This window comes from Cladophialophora carrionii (genome assembly GCF_000365165.1).
Source record: "Cladophialophora carrionii CBS 160.54 unplaced genomic scaffold supercont1.1, whole genome shotgun sequence".
NCBI classification, from domain to species: Eukaryota; Fungi; Ascomycota; class Eurotiomycetes; order Chaetothyriales; family Herpotrichiellaceae; genus Cladophialophora; species Cladophialophora carrionii.
In genome coordinates, this window is record NW_008481816.1 from 3,027,436 (window position 1) to 3,043,518 (window position 16,083).

Below are 16,083 nucleotides of genomic sequence, written 5' to 3' on the forward strand. Positions count from 1 at the left end.
ATGAAATATGCGTCCCCGTCATCGGTGCATTATTTTTTGCCCTTGTCGTTCCTCCAACCGCACAAGAAACCCGTAACCTAGTACTCCTCCTTGAATACCATGACCTTCGGCTGTTCGGTGCCGCTGTTCTCGTCGACTTCAAAATACGCCCTAAACAGCCCTCCGCAATTGAAGTCAAAAACCACACGCCCTCGCCGCTTCTTCGACCTCAAATCACTCCCTGCCTTGTCACCACATATTCTATCAGGTTCGTCCTCACTCACCACCTCGATCCCAATGATTCCACCCTGGCCCTCTCCGGTCTTCCCCCACCGGTCGCCCGCCGAGCGCTGCAACTGGCCTTGTCGTCCAGCAATAACCCTGACTGCGTCGGTGAGAGGGGCAGGCGGATAGTCCAGGCGACATATTGAGGCAGCCGTGCGGCAGGCGTTCACTCGAATGAATGAATCGCCGTTGCCCGTGCCGCTCATCGCGACTGCGCGACGACGTTGGCGAACGGCTTGTCGAGTCTCAGCACTATGCGGATCGGGGAAGGAAGGAGATTGGTAGGTACGGTGAGCTGCAGCGGGTGGGGCGCTGTAAGAGGGAGGAGGACCTTGCTCTTGATAGTACGGCGGTAATTCTTCCGGCTCAACCACAGCAAGGCAGGATCCCAAGAGGCTGCTGGTATGGGTCCAGACTCGATCCAGAACTGGGGCCCTCCTCCGTAGGTCGAATAGAAACTGTTGCGATGGTTGCAAGCCTAGAGTGAAATTGTTGGCGTTGTTGTAGGTATCTTCGTGCCAGGCTTCGGCCCAGAACCCGGCGCCTACGGTCGGCGTATCACCTATTCTGCCTGCTTTCTTGTTTGTCAATCCTCCAGTCGAAGTCGCAACCGCCAGATTACCCCAAGAATCCAGACACACGGCGCCGACCGTCCCCTGGCTAGGGAACTCCTTCACTCCATCCAAATCGTCCTCGTCTGCTTGAACACGCTCCGATAGGGGATCGACTGATGAAATGAGATCGGCGAAAGTGTACGACGTGTTATGATTGAGGCCTCTTCTGTGCTCCTCCCATCGTCGGCGGGTCCAGAACCAACAATCTGGCTTCTTCTCGAGTGCCTTCTCTTTCCACCCCCATTCTTCAACGTCTCTACCGCTCAGATGGCAGTGCATGGTACTTGTGCCTCCCAGTCCGCCGTCTTCGTCAGCCGTCAGCAAAACTTCCTTGGCCAACAAAATGGGGTGTCTCGTATTTCGGATGAGACTGACAGCAGCAGCACGCTTTACACCACCGGCAGGGGCGCCCGCCGGATCGACAGAACAAACCATGACACTTGCCTCCATTTCAATAGTGCCTTTTTCTGTAAAGACCGACCCTCGTCCGCAGTTGAACAAAACATCGTCTTCGAGCAGTGTAACAGCGTGACAGGCAGCATCGAGCGCGGAGGCGCCCGAGTCAAGCAGCCCTCTTGTCACTGTCAGGTATCTGGAAAGGGAAGCACGGTATCGTGTCCATAGCTCTGGAGGGAGGTTGGCACGAGAAAGGGCGCCAGCTCCGCCATGGAGGATCAGCGTTGGTTTGAATGGACCGAGACTTGATGTGTTTTGGGTCATTTTCATGGATGCACCGAGAAATAATTAGAGATGAGCTTCAGGTGTTTTTGTGGAGGGCGTGATCTGAGTCTCGAATCACGCCATCGGCAACCGAGTGGCCGGTGATGGGAAGCCGGAAATGTGTCCTATGAGTCAGGCAGAGGAATGATTTTGCTTCCACTTCAATGTGGGTTGCGAAATGATGAACTCAACGAAAAGTGAATGATGAATGCCACCTGATTTAGCGGACTTGTGAGGAAAGACTGAAAGAAGACCCGGGGGGCTCTGGTGCCTATAGAATTAGGCGGCGTTTACCTGGAGCTGCCGCTTAAAATGTGCCAAATCGGCGAATCAGGGTCCGAGACACGTCCAACTCCGACACCTATTCGCCACGAGACGCGGGTAAGAGTGACCAACCAACCGTCCCAGCAACTCCTTTCCTTGCTTGTTCTTACCTCATGGTCAAATCGTTTCCCTGGCAGTCTCTTTTCTATGGCCTCATCTGACTGTGTCAAGCAGACTGGGTTACTCGACTCAAACCCACCGTTGTCGAGAGAACCGCAGGCCCTTGACGACTCAGATGAGGACACGACCTCCGACGCTGAGGAACCTTCCTCTACCTCCATCCCATCTAACTCCGTGAAACACCCAATCCATCGGGTCAATGCCCCGGGTAGCGTCCAGGCTCTCGCAATCGATGATGACGTTCTCTTCGCTGGGACTCAAGGAGGGAATATTGTCGTCTGGTCACTCGAAACCTATGAGCTGCTAGCATCTGTGGCCGCCCACAAAGAGAGCGTGCTTAGCTTGGTCCTATCTGAGGACAAAACACTCCTTTTCTCGAGTGGTGCCGACTCGATTGTGAATATCTGGTCCACAGAGTCCTTGCAGAGGCTGTACTCCTTGTATTCGCACTTCGATATTGGCGACGTCTTTTGCTCAGCTCATTCGTTGAGGACCCAGACACTCTTCTGGGGCGCCCAGAATGCCAGCATTCAGTGGTACAAAATCAGCACTGAAACTAGTTTGAAGTCTCCGGTGACATTCTCGCCGGGCTCCCGAAAACACCGCTTTTTTGACTCGCTCGGGCCTGGAGGCATTACCAATGCAGTCTCGGATGAAGATGGTCCAAACAGCGATCTGGGTGGCCGCGTCCTGACGATTCCGAGCCAAGACTATCTCCCATACGCTCACAAGAGCTACATCTACAGCGTCCTGCTGGTGAAAGGAACATGCGCTCACGACAAGGATGTAGAAGTCCTCATCACCGGAGGTGGCGATGGAACGATCAAACTATGGAAAATTGACAACCTGTCTTCTTGCGGACCCACACAAATCACCAAGTTCAAGACTCCAGGCTTGAGTGTCTTGAGCCTCGCGTACCGGGGCTTGTTTCTCTATGCCGGCTTGTCGGACGGGACCGCCAACATCTACAATCTTGCTTCAAATCAACTCGTGCAAAGGTTACAAGTGGGCCACGGTGATGTGAGCCAGATCATCTTGAGCACCGATAGCATTTGGTGCGGAACGAGTGAAGGATGGATCAAGGTGAGAAACCTAAATCATGGACAAGGGTCGTGACTGACGCCCGGTCAGCGGTACAATGACCATTTCATGGAGACAGAGTCCTGGCAAGCTGCGAAAGGCAAGATCCTTGCTTTGGGGATAATAACCACTCCTGATCACGATATTCTCGTTTCAGGCGGCAATGATAGTCTCGTCTCTTTCTGGAGCGGTCGCGCTGGCTCTGACGACCCCGGTGCTGCATCTGCAAGAAGCAACGGTGAGCATGCCCGCAGTTTATGCCTGCTTTGGAGGTGCTGACTGTGGTCAGATGAACTCGTGAACTCTCTACGAGAATTTGTCGCTTTTCGCACAGTGGCATCAGCCCCAGCGTATGTTCGTGACTGCCATGAAGCTGTGACGTTCTTGCGGAAGAAATGCAACACCTTCGGTGCTAACACACATCTCTTCTCACCTCAACAAGGTGTCAATCCCATACTATTGGCGAAGTTTCCGGCGTCCAACCCTTCAGCTTCAACCCGGTCCATCTTGTTCTACGGCCACTACGATGTTGTTGATGCCGAATGGGACCCGAACAATCCACATCCAACATGGTATGGTGATCCATTTGCCCTGCAACCTTTGAGTAGCTTTCTCTATGGTCGCGGTGTGACCGACAACAAGGGCCCCATCTTGGCGGCCATATATGCCGTGGCTGATCTTGTCCAAAACGGCACGCTATCGTGCAACGTGACCTTTCTCATCGAAGGCGACGAAGAGGCTGGCTCTCGTGGTTTTCGTAAAACAGTTGAATCAGCCCACGATGCTATCGGCCCTGTTGACTTCATCCTGTTATCCAATAGCTATTGGCTTGATGACCATATCCCCTGCCTCACGTTCGGTATGCGAGGCGTCATCCATGCCAGCATCACTGTTTCATCTAACAAGCCAGACCTGCACTCTGGAATGGACGGAAAGTCCGTACAGCACGAACCGCTTAAGGACCTCGCAGTCCTTCTTGCCACGTTGATCGGTCCATCCGGCACCCAGGTCACTATTCCAGGCTTCTACGACAGCGTGGATGAACTTTCTGAAGATGAGGTAAAAGGCTACGCTTCGATCACTTCATCCCTCCTGCCTGGACATCCAGAAATCAAGAATGAGAAGTCTTTCGCCCTTTCACTTATGCAGCGCTGGAGATACCCTAATCTGACTGTACATCGCATTGAAGTCCCAGAAGCAAAAACAGCTGTCACTATATCGGGCTCTGCAAAAGCAACACTGTCGATAAGGATCGTGCCCTCTCAGACAGCCGAACAGATTGCACAATCCTTGACACGATACATCAAGGACGAGTTCGCCAAGCTGCAAAGCTCCAACACTCTCACGGTTGCCATTACCTCAAAGGCAGATCCTTGGCTCGCAGATGTGAGAAGCGAGATCTACGAGGCTCTCAAAGACGCTATCGTGGATATATGGAATCCCGACGTTGCAGTATCTCAACAGCGGGCATTCAAGATAGCCGACGACATTAAGAGTAACCCATCTACGCCCTCTCGCCCTGTCCCTGCACCCACCTTTTCGTCTCCGAAGTCTCCCACATCTAACAAGAACCCATTCTATCCGAACTCCTCATCGTCATCCACGCCTACTCGCCCCTCACACAGACGGGCTTCCTCGTTAGCGGCCACTGGTTCCTTCCCTCCTTCAGCACTTCCGCGTGAACCACTGTTCATCCGCGAAGGCGGCAGCATTCCGGCAATTTCATTCCTAGAACACGAATTTAAAGCCCCAGCAGCAATGTTCCCCATGGGACAGGCGAGCGACAATGCCCATCTGGATAACGAGAGGATGAGAGTGGAGAATCTGTACAAGGGACGGGAGGTGTTGAAGAGAGTGTTCGCCAGACTGTGATTCTGAAGGCCATGGAGCGACCTTCGAGCAGAACTAGCGTCCCACAAATGCGGGCATTCGATGTCGACGACTTGAGCAGCGCTTCTTACCATATACGATTACGCGAAAAGGCAATCCTGAGCATTGGCGTCAGTTTGGACGGGGTGATGAGTGTATAATACGTGTGGTCTCATATTTCAAATACAGGGTCACCCAGAAAAGTGCGACCCGAGCATCGCCGCTGCACTGCATTCAGGATCCTAAATCTTAGACGGCCTCCTGGGCTTTGCCCTGGGGTTTGTGAGCGCCGCCTCCACAGCCCAGTCACTCAAATAGAGCGGCGACTCTGTCTCGAGCAGGAACACGGTCATGCCGTCTGTCATCAACTTGGTCGGCTTCAGGTCGGCGGTCCGCGCTTTCTCGAAATCCTCTTCCGTCGCTCCTATGACGCAGTTCAGTACACTGAAAGGGAACCGAACAAAAAACCGACCGGCATCATGCAATAATAAACAAGGGCATTACTACAGTGGTACGTACCATGCGTCGTCATTGGCGGATGGAGCCCTGCCACGAAAGGCTTGAATTCCCGCCCCTCGTTGAAGGGGTGCTTCTTGTCCTGCTCGGTGATGATGGGTGCGAAGAACTCACTCATCGTATTCCGATGGTAGTACGGCAGCCAGAATGTATCCTCGGCGACCTGCCATCGGGGCGGAATGATGGCAAAGTCCAAGACGGCGGTGCCGGGCTCGCGGTGCGATGGTACCGTGAGGACGACGTACAGACTGGGGTCGTGTTCGTCGAATGCGACGTTGCCGAGCACGCAGAACCGCGCGAGATCATACTTGTAGGGGTAGAAGGTGCCGTGCCAGGCCGCCACGTCAAAGGGCGTGTGGTCCTGAGTGCAGTGCCAGAGGCGGCCCGCCTGGCGGGAGATGATGGTATACTCGGCGTTACGTGCCACAGCCACACCGTCCTGGAGCGAGCCGTCAAAGTGCGCGGTCGGGATATGGAAGTCTCGGACGTTGGCCAGGCCCGTGGAGCCTATGGCGCCTAGGTCGGGCAGGCGGAAGTGCCCCTGGAAGAGCTCGCAGATGTAGCCGCGGCAGGGACCTGAGGGCAGGGTCACACGGTAGCGGATACCACGAGGGATGACGCAGATCTCATTCTGTCGGACGAGCAGGTTACCGAGCTCGGTTTGGATGTCCAGGGCGCCGGATTGCGGAATGATCAGGGAGTCGCCGTCGAGGGAGGAGAAGACGGTGTTGGGTTTCATCGACTCGGTCGTGGAGAAGAGCCAGATGGCCAGACCGGTCTTGGTCGCCGGGTCGCCATTCCTGGCTAGAAGGTGCTGCGAAAGCCAGTCGGAACTGCCTGACAGTGGGATGGCAGGCCACATGTAGGAGTTGGGCGTGAGCGTGCTGGGTGTCTTCGGCGTGGGTGTGGCAGCGGCAGTGGATTCTTGATGGTACGGGACGAAGTCATCGTGATCCAGGGATGAGGTGGCTCGGTACATCCATGTCTGGAGGTTATAGTCTCGCGGTGCTGTGAAGGAGCTGCCGCTTATTCTCTCCGTGCGAAGGCCATAGGGAGGTCGTTGAGGAGTATTGTTCACGAGCGGATTGGCTCCAGGAATGGCCTCTGATCTTGATACGCACTGTCAACGGAATTTGAATGGCAAAGGATATGGATTGTGCTTACGAATGGTAGTTCCCAAACCCCTGTAGGTAGGTGTAATTGTCCTTGATGGCGAAGTCTGTGACAGGCGCCATGTTGATGTCGCGGTGCTACACATACAGAAGTAACATCCCTCGCATTCCTCTAGAGGTTATTATCCTCCAGGAGAGGAGCAGGTTTTTATATCCCGAGTTTCAGCCACCAAGAGTCTGTCTGAACAGGCGACCAAGGTCACTCCCCCAAGAATACAGAGGCATTTCCCGACGCCTTTCGTGAGCAAGTTGACACCCAAGAACCAAGATTGAGGTCAGACGGCGTCTTGTACCCTGTAATCTTTCTTGTTTTGGGAAATGCGGGGGGATGCATTTCCCAAGGCCTTCAGCTTCCAAGGCTGCGAACATCCGAGGCACAAGAGCAGCTGCTGTATGTACTGTGTAGGCCTGCCTTCTGTTGATATAAAGCCGTCGCCAGCTCGCTAGACCTGTCGGGAACGTCGATGTCGAAATCAAAATGTCTTCCCCTGTGACGCAGATAATCTACTTGACAGTCGATCCGGATAGAGATCTCACAAACCCGAGATGTGAAGCCGGCAGAAGATGGTCTGAAGCATTGGATTTGCTGGAAGGGCACGGCGGCTTCCGGCGCCTGTACTGGGGTCGATCGCCAGAAGACAGGTCCAAAGTCCAGCTGCATATCGGTCGGTACACACATTTTCATTCCATGGAAGGACTGTATGAGCGCGGATGCTGCTCTGGCAGAACGTACCCGGTTGCTCCTTGCTCGCCATATTACCGTAGCATCTGTGCGTGCGCAGACTAACGGATGGGGATTTGACAGTTCGAGAGCAACTCTCACAGCACCAGGACTTCCTCAACTCGCCCCGATTCTCGAAATTCCAAAGCATCCTACAAGATGTGGTTGATTCTCCGACGAGTGTGTCGGTCCGTCATGCGTACATCAAGGAGTTTACTCCCAACTGTCAAGCCTTGGGAAAGGGCGCCCCCGTCACTGGGTCGGCGATCTATGTGTCCACGGATGCCGCGTGGCATGAAGGTGCTTGGCCGCTGTGGACGCATATCGTGAGATATGTGGATGGCTGTCTGGGCTGCGCAGGTGGCCCGGTCCTCGAGGCCGTTGACGGGCACGACAACTCGTACATTGTGTACGTTGGCTGGGAGAATATCGAGAAACATGAGGCCTATCATCATACCAAGCACTTTGAGCATCGGAGAGTCATTCTGGGTTTGGGCAATAAGGGATATCGAGAGTATGGGCACATCAAGTTTGAAGGGTCCAGAGAGCCCACTGCGTGGCGGCTGTGAACAGTGGTTGAAGAAATGGCATCCCATCGGTCAGCTTGCCAACGAGCAATACGGACTTGCGCAGCGTCTATCTCTTGCAAGGAGATTTGGTCATGCGCCGTTGGGATTCTCCGTGCAGGTCGTGATGGTCTCCATTGATCAGTCGCTGTGGTCGCTTGTTTCGCACGTCTCGCATACCCAGTACTTGTTACTGCGGACGGAAGAAATACCCCAGGTTTTCCGCTAGGTGATGCCAAAATACGGGTAGGTGGCCCGAAATAGGCTGTTGTGGCTGTGTAGCGGTGCCCTGCGGTGCCTAGACCGACTGCAAGGTACCGGGTCCTAACTGGATGGGGCTCTCGGGGCTCGCAGCGGGGCCTGAATCACCACCCATTAGGACGAAACATCCATCACTCCACCTCATCTGGTCGACCGCCATTCAACTTCATTGGACATGTCCATACGGTTTCAGACTTGATTCATCCGACGCTATTGCTGACGTTGTCCTGATCGGCCGCTCAGAAACATGGGGCGAAGCTCTGGCCAGTGAGCCAGTGCCCGCCGGAGGAGATTCCTTCTCTGCCCTGCCACCCCAGATGTCCCCGTACGCGCGGCTGCATGCTGGGCGCATGTTTCGTGCACCAGGTTTGTTCAGCGCTCAGCCGCAGCAGAAGTCAAATCAATCCGTCTCGTCAAGGTCAGAAGCTGGGCTTATGAACCTTCTGCTTGTTCTGTTGACCGTTTCGCTTGCTGTACTGTTTCCATTACTGCTCTTTCTTTGTGCTTTGGATTTCGCTCGTTTGACATTGGTTGAGTTGGAATAACCACACAGCGACAGCATCGGCGAAAAGCGAGCGAGCACTTCATCCTACACCTCTAGTTTCATTCCAAGATGATGTTACGGCCTCTAGTATCCTGCCTCTCCTTCCTGAGCCTCAGTACTGCAGCGTCAGTCAACCCGTCGATATGGGGACGCCAGTCGACCGCCTGCAATAACTCGCCTTCCCTCTGCTCGAAAACCTACGATAGCATCGTCCACCTGGGCGCCCACGACTCTCCATTCCTTCGAGACGCCTCGACGGGATTTTCAACCTCGGGCAATCAATACTATAACTCCACTGTCCAACTGTCAGCTGGCGTGCGTCTGCTCTCGGCACAGGTACACCAATCTAACGGAGAATACCATTTGTGCCATTCATCCTGCGATCTGCTGGATGCTGGAATCTTGTCGGACTGGCTGGAAGAGATCAAGGCGTGGCTAGACAGCAACCCGAACGAGGTCGTGACTATCCTGCTCGTCAATTCCGACGACGCCACGCCGCAAGACCTGGGTGCGCACTTCACCGCAGCGAGGATCACAGACTATGCATATGTCCCGCCTTCCACAAGCGTACCCCCGTCCGCGGGAGCATGGCCTACACTGCAGGAGTTGATCAACGCAAATAAACGCCTGATGGTCTTCGTCGCATCCCTTGCCAACCCAGCCCTCATACCGACGGAATATGCGTACCTGATGGACGAGTTTTCGTTTATATTCGAGAACCCGTTCGAGAACGTTGATCCTAGTGACTTCACCTGCGTCCCCGAGCGGCCGTCGAGCGTGCAAGGAAATAGCCAATCTGCAATTTCGTCGAATCGCATGGCTCTCATGAACCACTTCCTCTACAAGGAGGGCCTCTTCGACATCGAAACTCCCGATGTGGACAAGATCAATGTCACAAATTCACCGGGCAGCAGCATAGGCAATCTCGGCTACGCACTTTCCACCTGCAATTCTCAATACGGCAGACCGCCGACGTTCACTCTTGTGGACTTTTTCGACGAAGGACCGGCCATCGCTGCTGTGGACGCCGTGAATGGAGTGTCATCACCCGTTGGACGGACACCGGTGCCTCCGCGAGACACCAAGGAGGATCTTGACCAGAGTCAGTCGAGTTTCCAAGGTGTCGTGGATTTGGCCAACGACGTTAAAGACGGGAAGAAACCTAGTGTTGGGGCATGGATCTGGGCTGCGGGACAGTGGACCTTTGGTGGGATCAACCTGAGCGGCGGAAATGTTGTGGAATAAACATGAGTGTCCGACAACGGAATACCGAAATGATCTGCGAAGTGTAACGTGACCCGTCCACCAAGTGACGGACGGCTATCGGCGTTACGGGGACCAAAATTGATGATACCACACGACATGATTGATATGTTTCTGGAATAGGCCGAGCCCGGGCGGATTTTAATACCACAATACGAGATACGGCCGAGTTGCCATCAAAGGACACAGAGCTCGCGGTAGCGTTGGGCCGGGATCGATCCAGAATCCCTCACAGTCCCCTCAGCCGTTTTCCACCGGTTCAAGGTCAGGAAGATGGCCCTTTTCAGTACGGCCCAGTTGTCAGTGCAAGGGATATTGCATCAGCGTGGAAGCGCGTCAACATGCATGCGGGGGGGGAACGAGGACGCACAACCATTGAAGATTCCTCAGCATCACTTGCGGAGGCGAAAGGATTTCGCGACGGCGAGGGATGCCCACGATGATCTCATCTGCTGTCGGGTGGATGGCAGTTCTGTTGACGATGTTTGTCCTTGCGGCAGTTGAACAAGACGAAGCACCAATGCGAGACTCCCTTGCCCTTGAGCCAGGACAGGTCCTCAGATCGACTCGCGGATGCTGATCCATGATTTAAGAGAGGGAATACAGATCAAATAGACTCTCCACAACGCTTATGGCTGGTCTCGTCTGGCTTGATGACAGACAACTTGAGCGCTATGATGGAGTTGGGAAATGTACAGCCATATCGGCAAGCGAAGGTCCTCCACGCCCAACTGTGGCTAAGTTGTGGTGGTGCAGGTGCAAGAAGAAAGGAACCAAAGGCTATAGCTAGAGTATTTCATACCAACGAAAGTCGATGTCTTCTCCGTAGTGTCAATGAGGACGCGGCTGAGTGCACATATGGAGCTGCGTGGCCGCTACGGACAGTACTGCAACTCATCCAATATATGCTATCATTGATGGGATCATTCCCGGGCCCTTCTCCCTGGATCTTCGATGGGAGTCATCCTGAAGTCAGGCAGCTTCCCTTCACTTGTGTCTATTCTCTTCCCCGCAGTGTCACTCAATCCTCGCGTGGCAATAGCTGGGCAAGGCCCGGGGTACGAGTACGAGTGACGAGCATCTTCTCACGTCTTGGCTCCAGATTACGTTGCAGTGCATTTTCAAATTGTGGGGAGCTTCATTCTCTTCTGCCCCGTCTGCTTCTCTGCTGCGTATTCCACCGACCGTGTGCACAGCCGAGATATCTCTTGCGAGTCATTCACTTGATTCGCGCCCGTATCTCGCTCGTCCAGCATGGACTACTTCAAATCACTTGTGGGCGGCAAGCCGTCGCAGGCGCCCATTGTCGCGGAAGATGCAGGTAAACAAAAGCCATTTTGTCCCAAGGACCAGCGCATCATGCAATAATATATACTCACCCGTTTCGTATCCAGACTTCGCCGACTTCGCCGCAGCTCCTCCTCCGTCGCCGGTTTCCATCCCCGCCTCGCCAGCCGATGCGCAAGCAGCAAGTGCTACGGGAGCCAATCTCGCGGCAGGAGATCTGCCCCGGAAGATGATCTACACGAAATGGTACCGAGTGTGGGAGCGAACGCAGCTATCCGACTTCACCATGGAGGCCATCCTCATCCCTTTCATCCTGCTTGCTATGCTGGTACACTTTTGGGGGACGAGGACGAACCGGCGCAAGGCGCGGAAATGGATCGCCGTGCATGAACCGTTGCTGGAGCGAGAGTTTGCGCTGGTGGGCTACGCCTCGGCACCGCAAGAGACGACGGAAGCGGCTGCCTCGCCAGTCGACGCAAGCCTCTTCAAGGAGATGGTGAAAAAGAGCGGCAATGGCGTGTCCGAGGATCTGCTCAAGGAGAAATCCGCGTGGGAGTTCGAGACGTACGCGACGGGTCGCCAGAACGTCGCCTTTGCCGACATCAAGATCTCCCTCAAGAGAAGGATGAACCCTCTGGTCTTGATCGCCGAGGAGCTCACGGGCCTCTTCATCGAGAGCGTCAAGCCCAAGCCCGAACGGGTCGAAGCGGTCATCTACACCTTCGACGGCAAGGAGAAGGACTTTGTGCCCCCGCCAGTGCCCGGCTCCGAGGAGACAGGCAAGCAAAAGGGAGTCGGCAACTCGAGCTACGACCCTTTCGTCTTCGCCGTGGTCAACAAACTCGCCATGCGCCGCCTGCGCGACGAACGCTACGACCTCTCCCTCACCTTCACCAAGGACAACGCCAAACTGCCGGAGTGGACCACGGTCATGAGCGAGTCGGCCGAAATCAGCGAGTGGCTGCTCACCAAGGAACTCGTCGACGCCGTCAAGGAAGCCGGGCCCGACCACTTCCAGTACCTCATCATCACCGACCAGCCGCACGACAAACCCACCAACCTGAACGAGACGGCGCAGAAGAAACGGCTGCACCTGGCCCTCAACCTGCCCTCGTCGGAAGAACACTACCTGCGCACGCTGCCGCTGTTCGCCCTCTTCCTGCGCCTGCCGGACTTTTTGGTCTCCAACGCAAAACTCCGCCCGGAGGTCCTGCGCAAGATCAACGCCATCCGCGACCAGGAGAAGAGCAAACTCAAGAAGATCTCGGACAAGGAAGCCGAAGAGGAGCGGCTGAGGCAGCTGGACAAATTGAAGAAGGAGGAGCGCGACCGCAAGATGAAGGGCATGAGCGCCGAGGAGCAGCGCAAGTTTCTGGATCGCGAGAACGAAAAGCAGCGCAAGAAGAACGAGAAGAAGATGACCCGGCGTGGGTAGTTAGTTGGCTAGAGTAGCTAGCTAGTCTTTTGAGTTTTTCCAAGTGTCCAAGGGCCAGCGTCAGCTGCCAGCAGTGTCAACAGCCAGCAGTGCCAGCAGCGCTGGGTAGCCTGTACATTCACATCCGCCTTCCAGACATCTGGCTGTCGTTGTGTTGCTGTTGCCCGCGGAAGGACTTTCTTGCACATACAGTATACATGTATATATACCGTACCTAAGTACCCAGCGAGCTAGCTCACACGAATGGTGTAAGTACACTCGCTACTAAGTGCACAGGCGTGGCAGGACGTTCGTTGGATCGCTAAATTACAGTACGTGTACTCCGTACTTTAAGGCACCTACTCCGAGTGGTAGTGTCATATGCAGACCGACCGACCAGCTGACTGACTGGCTGGCTGATTGACTGAGTGACTGGACCACAACGGCGTGTCATACATAATAAATCGACTCCTCCGTACTCCGTACAGAGACATCGATATCTAAGAAAACATGAGTTGGATAGATTCGGTCTAATGACATGACAACCTACCTAGACCTTGATCGGATACAGGTATGCAGATTGGGGATACGAGGACTCCGTGCTCCGTATGTACGGACGCATGAAATTCAACTTCAACGCTACAGTACAGCACCATGCAGTACAGTTTACTGGGACGGCGACTTCACACGTGCAGTTGCTCGTTGTGAGCACCGGTAAAGCAACGACCATGACCACGACCATGACCACGACCATGACCATCAAAGCATCCACACGCTTTTCGCGGTCGACAAGATTCTTGCTCCCGTGTGAGTAGCTGAGCGACTAGGTGCACCTATATTCCACTCTAGTCTATACACATATCGTCATATCTTCATCATGCCATTACTCCGTACATTGATGGTACAAAGACTCGCTAGTCGTACTCTGTACCACTAAGCACTATGACCATGCTAGGCCAAATCACTTTTTGTCCACCACGCCCGCTCAATCGCACCTGATAAAAACACGACAAATGGGAAGCAAATACCCCGTCATTGCGCGTAAGCAGGCGGAGGAGGGCTCGCATCTTCCTCTCTCGGCGATGCCGGACCAAAGCTTCCTTTCAGACGTTCCTCTTCATATCGCCTGACCATTTCGTTTGCCATTTTCATCATCCACGCTTGCTCTGCGATAGAGGTGGTGTTTGTGGAACTCGTGACGAATTGCATGAAGTTCGGAAGCCCTGGACGAGAGGGCCCTGCTCGAGAGGGCAGGACAGTCTTTTCGTCTACAGCTGTTGGAAGTTCATTGGCAAGAGGTGCGACTGGCGCCTTTTGATCTGCCAAGTACATTGATGCTCGGGGTGTCTCGTCATCATCGGAAACGGCAGGTATGGTTCTCCGTGACCGCAGACGAATCGTCGCGTTGGGGTCTTTAGCCCGTGGTGTCCGATGGACGTCCATATGAGGCTCGTCATGGTCGACGGCAATGCTCGGGCCCGGAGCACCATCACTGACACAACGTATCCCACCCTGTCTAACGGGCGCTAACGCAGCAGTCCGCAGGGCCATTGTAGGACTCCTCGGTGGCGTGATAGGATTGAGACCTTGACTGGCATCCGAAGACATGGTAGCTGCCGGTGCTGAAAACACCGAGGCCGTGGTGGAGGCGCTTTCGGACACACTCGCCGAGTCCGCTGTCGAACCGTCTTCAACGACCATTTCCGGTTCTCCTGTCTCTGGATGCGGCCGTAAGTCGACAACGCGCTTCTTCCTCTTCCGTGTTCGATGGCCCTGTCCATGTCGACCGCTGTTCATGGTCAAGCCATGACTTGAGGAAACATAGCTGTGCAAAGTCGGTCTGGTAGAACCGCTGTCGAATGTATAGGCAGTAGTGGTGCTGAGACTGCCAGCATACGAGTGAGTCCTGGAGAGGGCAGGGGTTGTCGTCCGGGTCAAAAGACCTGGCATCTCTCCCCGTTCCAGCGGCCCTGTCCATGCTCGAAAGACAGCGTCGCGAATCGATGGCGTGAATAGCGACAAAGTCCTATGCGAGTCGGTCAAAGTGGCCAAGCGGATGAGATTCTTGCGCGAGAATAACGACTGGGTTTCGATAGACGAGTCCAGCGATAAGGAAGCAACCTCTGCAGGCGTCAGGACTGCTCCGGTAGAGTCGACTGGATCCTGCGGGGGGCTGGCTAGTGGATCAATGACGACTTCGTCCTTCGATATCGGTGCTGCTGAGAGCTTGCGTTCCTCGCACGCATTACGTTCTGGAACGAGTAGTTGTAGCGAGAGGCGATGGATGATCGCAGGCAGCTCGTCCATCAAGAGCCCTCTCAACTGTGTTTCGATCTCTTTTTGCAGGAAATTTGCAACGAATGGTATCGAGTCGAAGGTCGAGGACACGCGGAGTGATTCGAGAGGATCGTTTCGGAAGACCAGCGTCAAGCCCTTCTGGCGTGAGAAGACCAGAATGATGAATCCGGACAAGCGGAACTCAGATAACGTGATCTGGAGCGGTATAGTCAACCCAGTATCCGCAGCCAGCGGTTGTGGTGTCGCAAATGCAGACCGCGTCCGTAGATAGGTATTCAACGGGTTGGCTTGTACTTTTGTCTTCAATGTCAGGTATGCATTGCCGTTGTACATCATCTTGAAAGTGCCGCGGAACCGATCCTCTGCTAAGTCCCCAATCTCCAATATTTCCAACTCGGGAGGCACATCGCCAAGGTTGAGCTCGTTGACAATGATGTCGTCGACGATGATGGCAGGTTTGGGGTCGGCGCGGTTGAGGGCATTGGTGAGGAGTTCTTGGGCCCGGGGAAGGAAGCCTGCATCGGTCGACAGCGGCGACCAGTTGAAGTTGAAGGCCATTGTGGAAGTCCCTCAGGACGATGAGAGCCTGTTTTGAGCTGAGGTAAAAGGGGCCTCAGTTGGTGTAGTCCATCTTTCGTTTGTATGGTACGATGGGAATTCGATGTCGGGCTGGTCACTCAGACGGCGCACATGCCTGGGGCTGCGTCGGAGTGGCAGGTGGATTGATCGGGTCGTATGACGCGCCTCTCACTCATCTGCCGGCAGTTCAGCTGCAATGCTTTCGATGAGAAGTCGTGGTTTGGGGAGGTATCGTCTCCTATGGTAAGAGTGCGGATGCAACAGTCACGACACGACCAGAGCAGCGTGTAAGTTGTTGTTGTTGTTATTGCGCTGGCATCAGTGTTGGAGAAGCGAGATTGACAATGTGAAGAATTCTTGCTTTTTGCAGCGATTAGCCGATCGCCCGAGCATCGGAAATCCAAGGAAGCATCGAATCAAATTCCCGGCGCACATGCCTTCTTCGGCGACGCATGCAACTCGACATCATCG

General features: G+C 54.6%; 7 protein-coding genes across 7 annotated transcripts; 4 read left to right on the plus strand and 3 right to left on the minus strand.

The window, feature by feature from the left end:
* Window positions 1-77: 77 nt before the first annotated feature.
* G647_01072 (uncharacterized protein) lies at window positions 78-1,598 on the minus strand (the record flags this gene model as incomplete). The annotated part of the gene is made up of 1 exon (XM_008724473.1): window positions 78-1,598. The coding sequence occupies one exon, from the start codon at window positions 1,596-1,598 to the stop codon at window positions 78-80; it is 1,521 nt and encodes a 506-aa protein (XP_008722695.1).
* Window positions 1,599-2,069: 471 nt separating this feature from the next.
* Window positions 2,070-4,994, plus strand: G647_01073 (uncharacterized protein; the record flags this gene model as incomplete). Its single annotated transcript, XM_008724474.1, has 3 exons — window positions 2,070-3,125; window positions 3,174-3,360; window positions 3,412-4,994. 3 exons carry the CDS (start codon window positions 2,070-2,072, stop codon window positions 4,992-4,994), a joined length of 2,826 nt encoding a protein of 941 aa, XP_008722696.1.
* Window positions 4,995-5,233: 239 nt separating this feature from the next.
* G647_01074 (homogentisate 1,2-dioxygenase) lies at window positions 5,234-6,742 on the minus strand (the record flags this gene model as incomplete). The annotated part of the gene is made up of 3 exons (XM_008724475.1): window positions 5,234-5,415; window positions 5,511-6,616; window positions 6,672-6,742. 3 exons carry the CDS (start codon window positions 6,740-6,742, stop codon window positions 5,234-5,236), a joined length of 1,359 nt encoding a protein of 452 aa, XP_008722697.1.
* Window positions 6,743-7,157: 415 nt separating this feature from the next.
* G647_01075 (uncharacterized protein) lies at window positions 7,158-7,969 on the plus strand (the record flags this gene model as incomplete). Its single annotated transcript, XM_008724476.1, has 2 exons — window positions 7,158-7,344; window positions 7,485-7,969. The coding sequence occupies 2 exons, from the start codon at window positions 7,158-7,160 to the stop codon at window positions 7,967-7,969; spliced, it is 672 nt and encodes a 223-aa protein (XP_008722698.1).
* An 871-nt stretch (window positions 7,970-8,840) lies between these two features.
* On the plus strand, window positions 8,841-10,016 carry G647_01076 (uncharacterized protein; the record flags this gene model as incomplete). The annotated part of the gene is made up of 1 exon (XM_008724477.1): window positions 8,841-10,016. One exon carries the CDS (start codon window positions 8,841-8,843, stop codon window positions 10,014-10,016), a length of 1,176 nt encoding a protein of 391 aa, XP_008722699.1.
* Window positions 10,017-11,288: 1,272 nt separating this feature from the next.
* Window positions 11,289-12,756, plus strand: G647_01077 (uncharacterized protein; the record flags this gene model as incomplete). The annotated part of the gene is made up of 2 exons (XM_008724478.1): window positions 11,289-11,355; window positions 11,429-12,756. 2 exons carry the CDS (start codon window positions 11,289-11,291, stop codon window positions 12,754-12,756), a joined length of 1,395 nt encoding a protein of 464 aa, XP_008722700.1.
* A 1,011-nt stretch (window positions 12,757-13,767) lies between these two features.
* On the minus strand, window positions 13,768-15,591 carry G647_01078 (uncharacterized protein; the record flags this gene model as incomplete). Its single annotated transcript, XM_008724479.1, has 1 exon — window positions 13,768-15,591. The coding sequence occupies one exon, from the start codon at window positions 15,589-15,591 to the stop codon at window positions 13,768-13,770; it is 1,824 nt and encodes a 607-aa protein (XP_008722701.1).
* Between the last annotated feature and the right edge of the window lie 492 nt (window positions 15,592-16,083).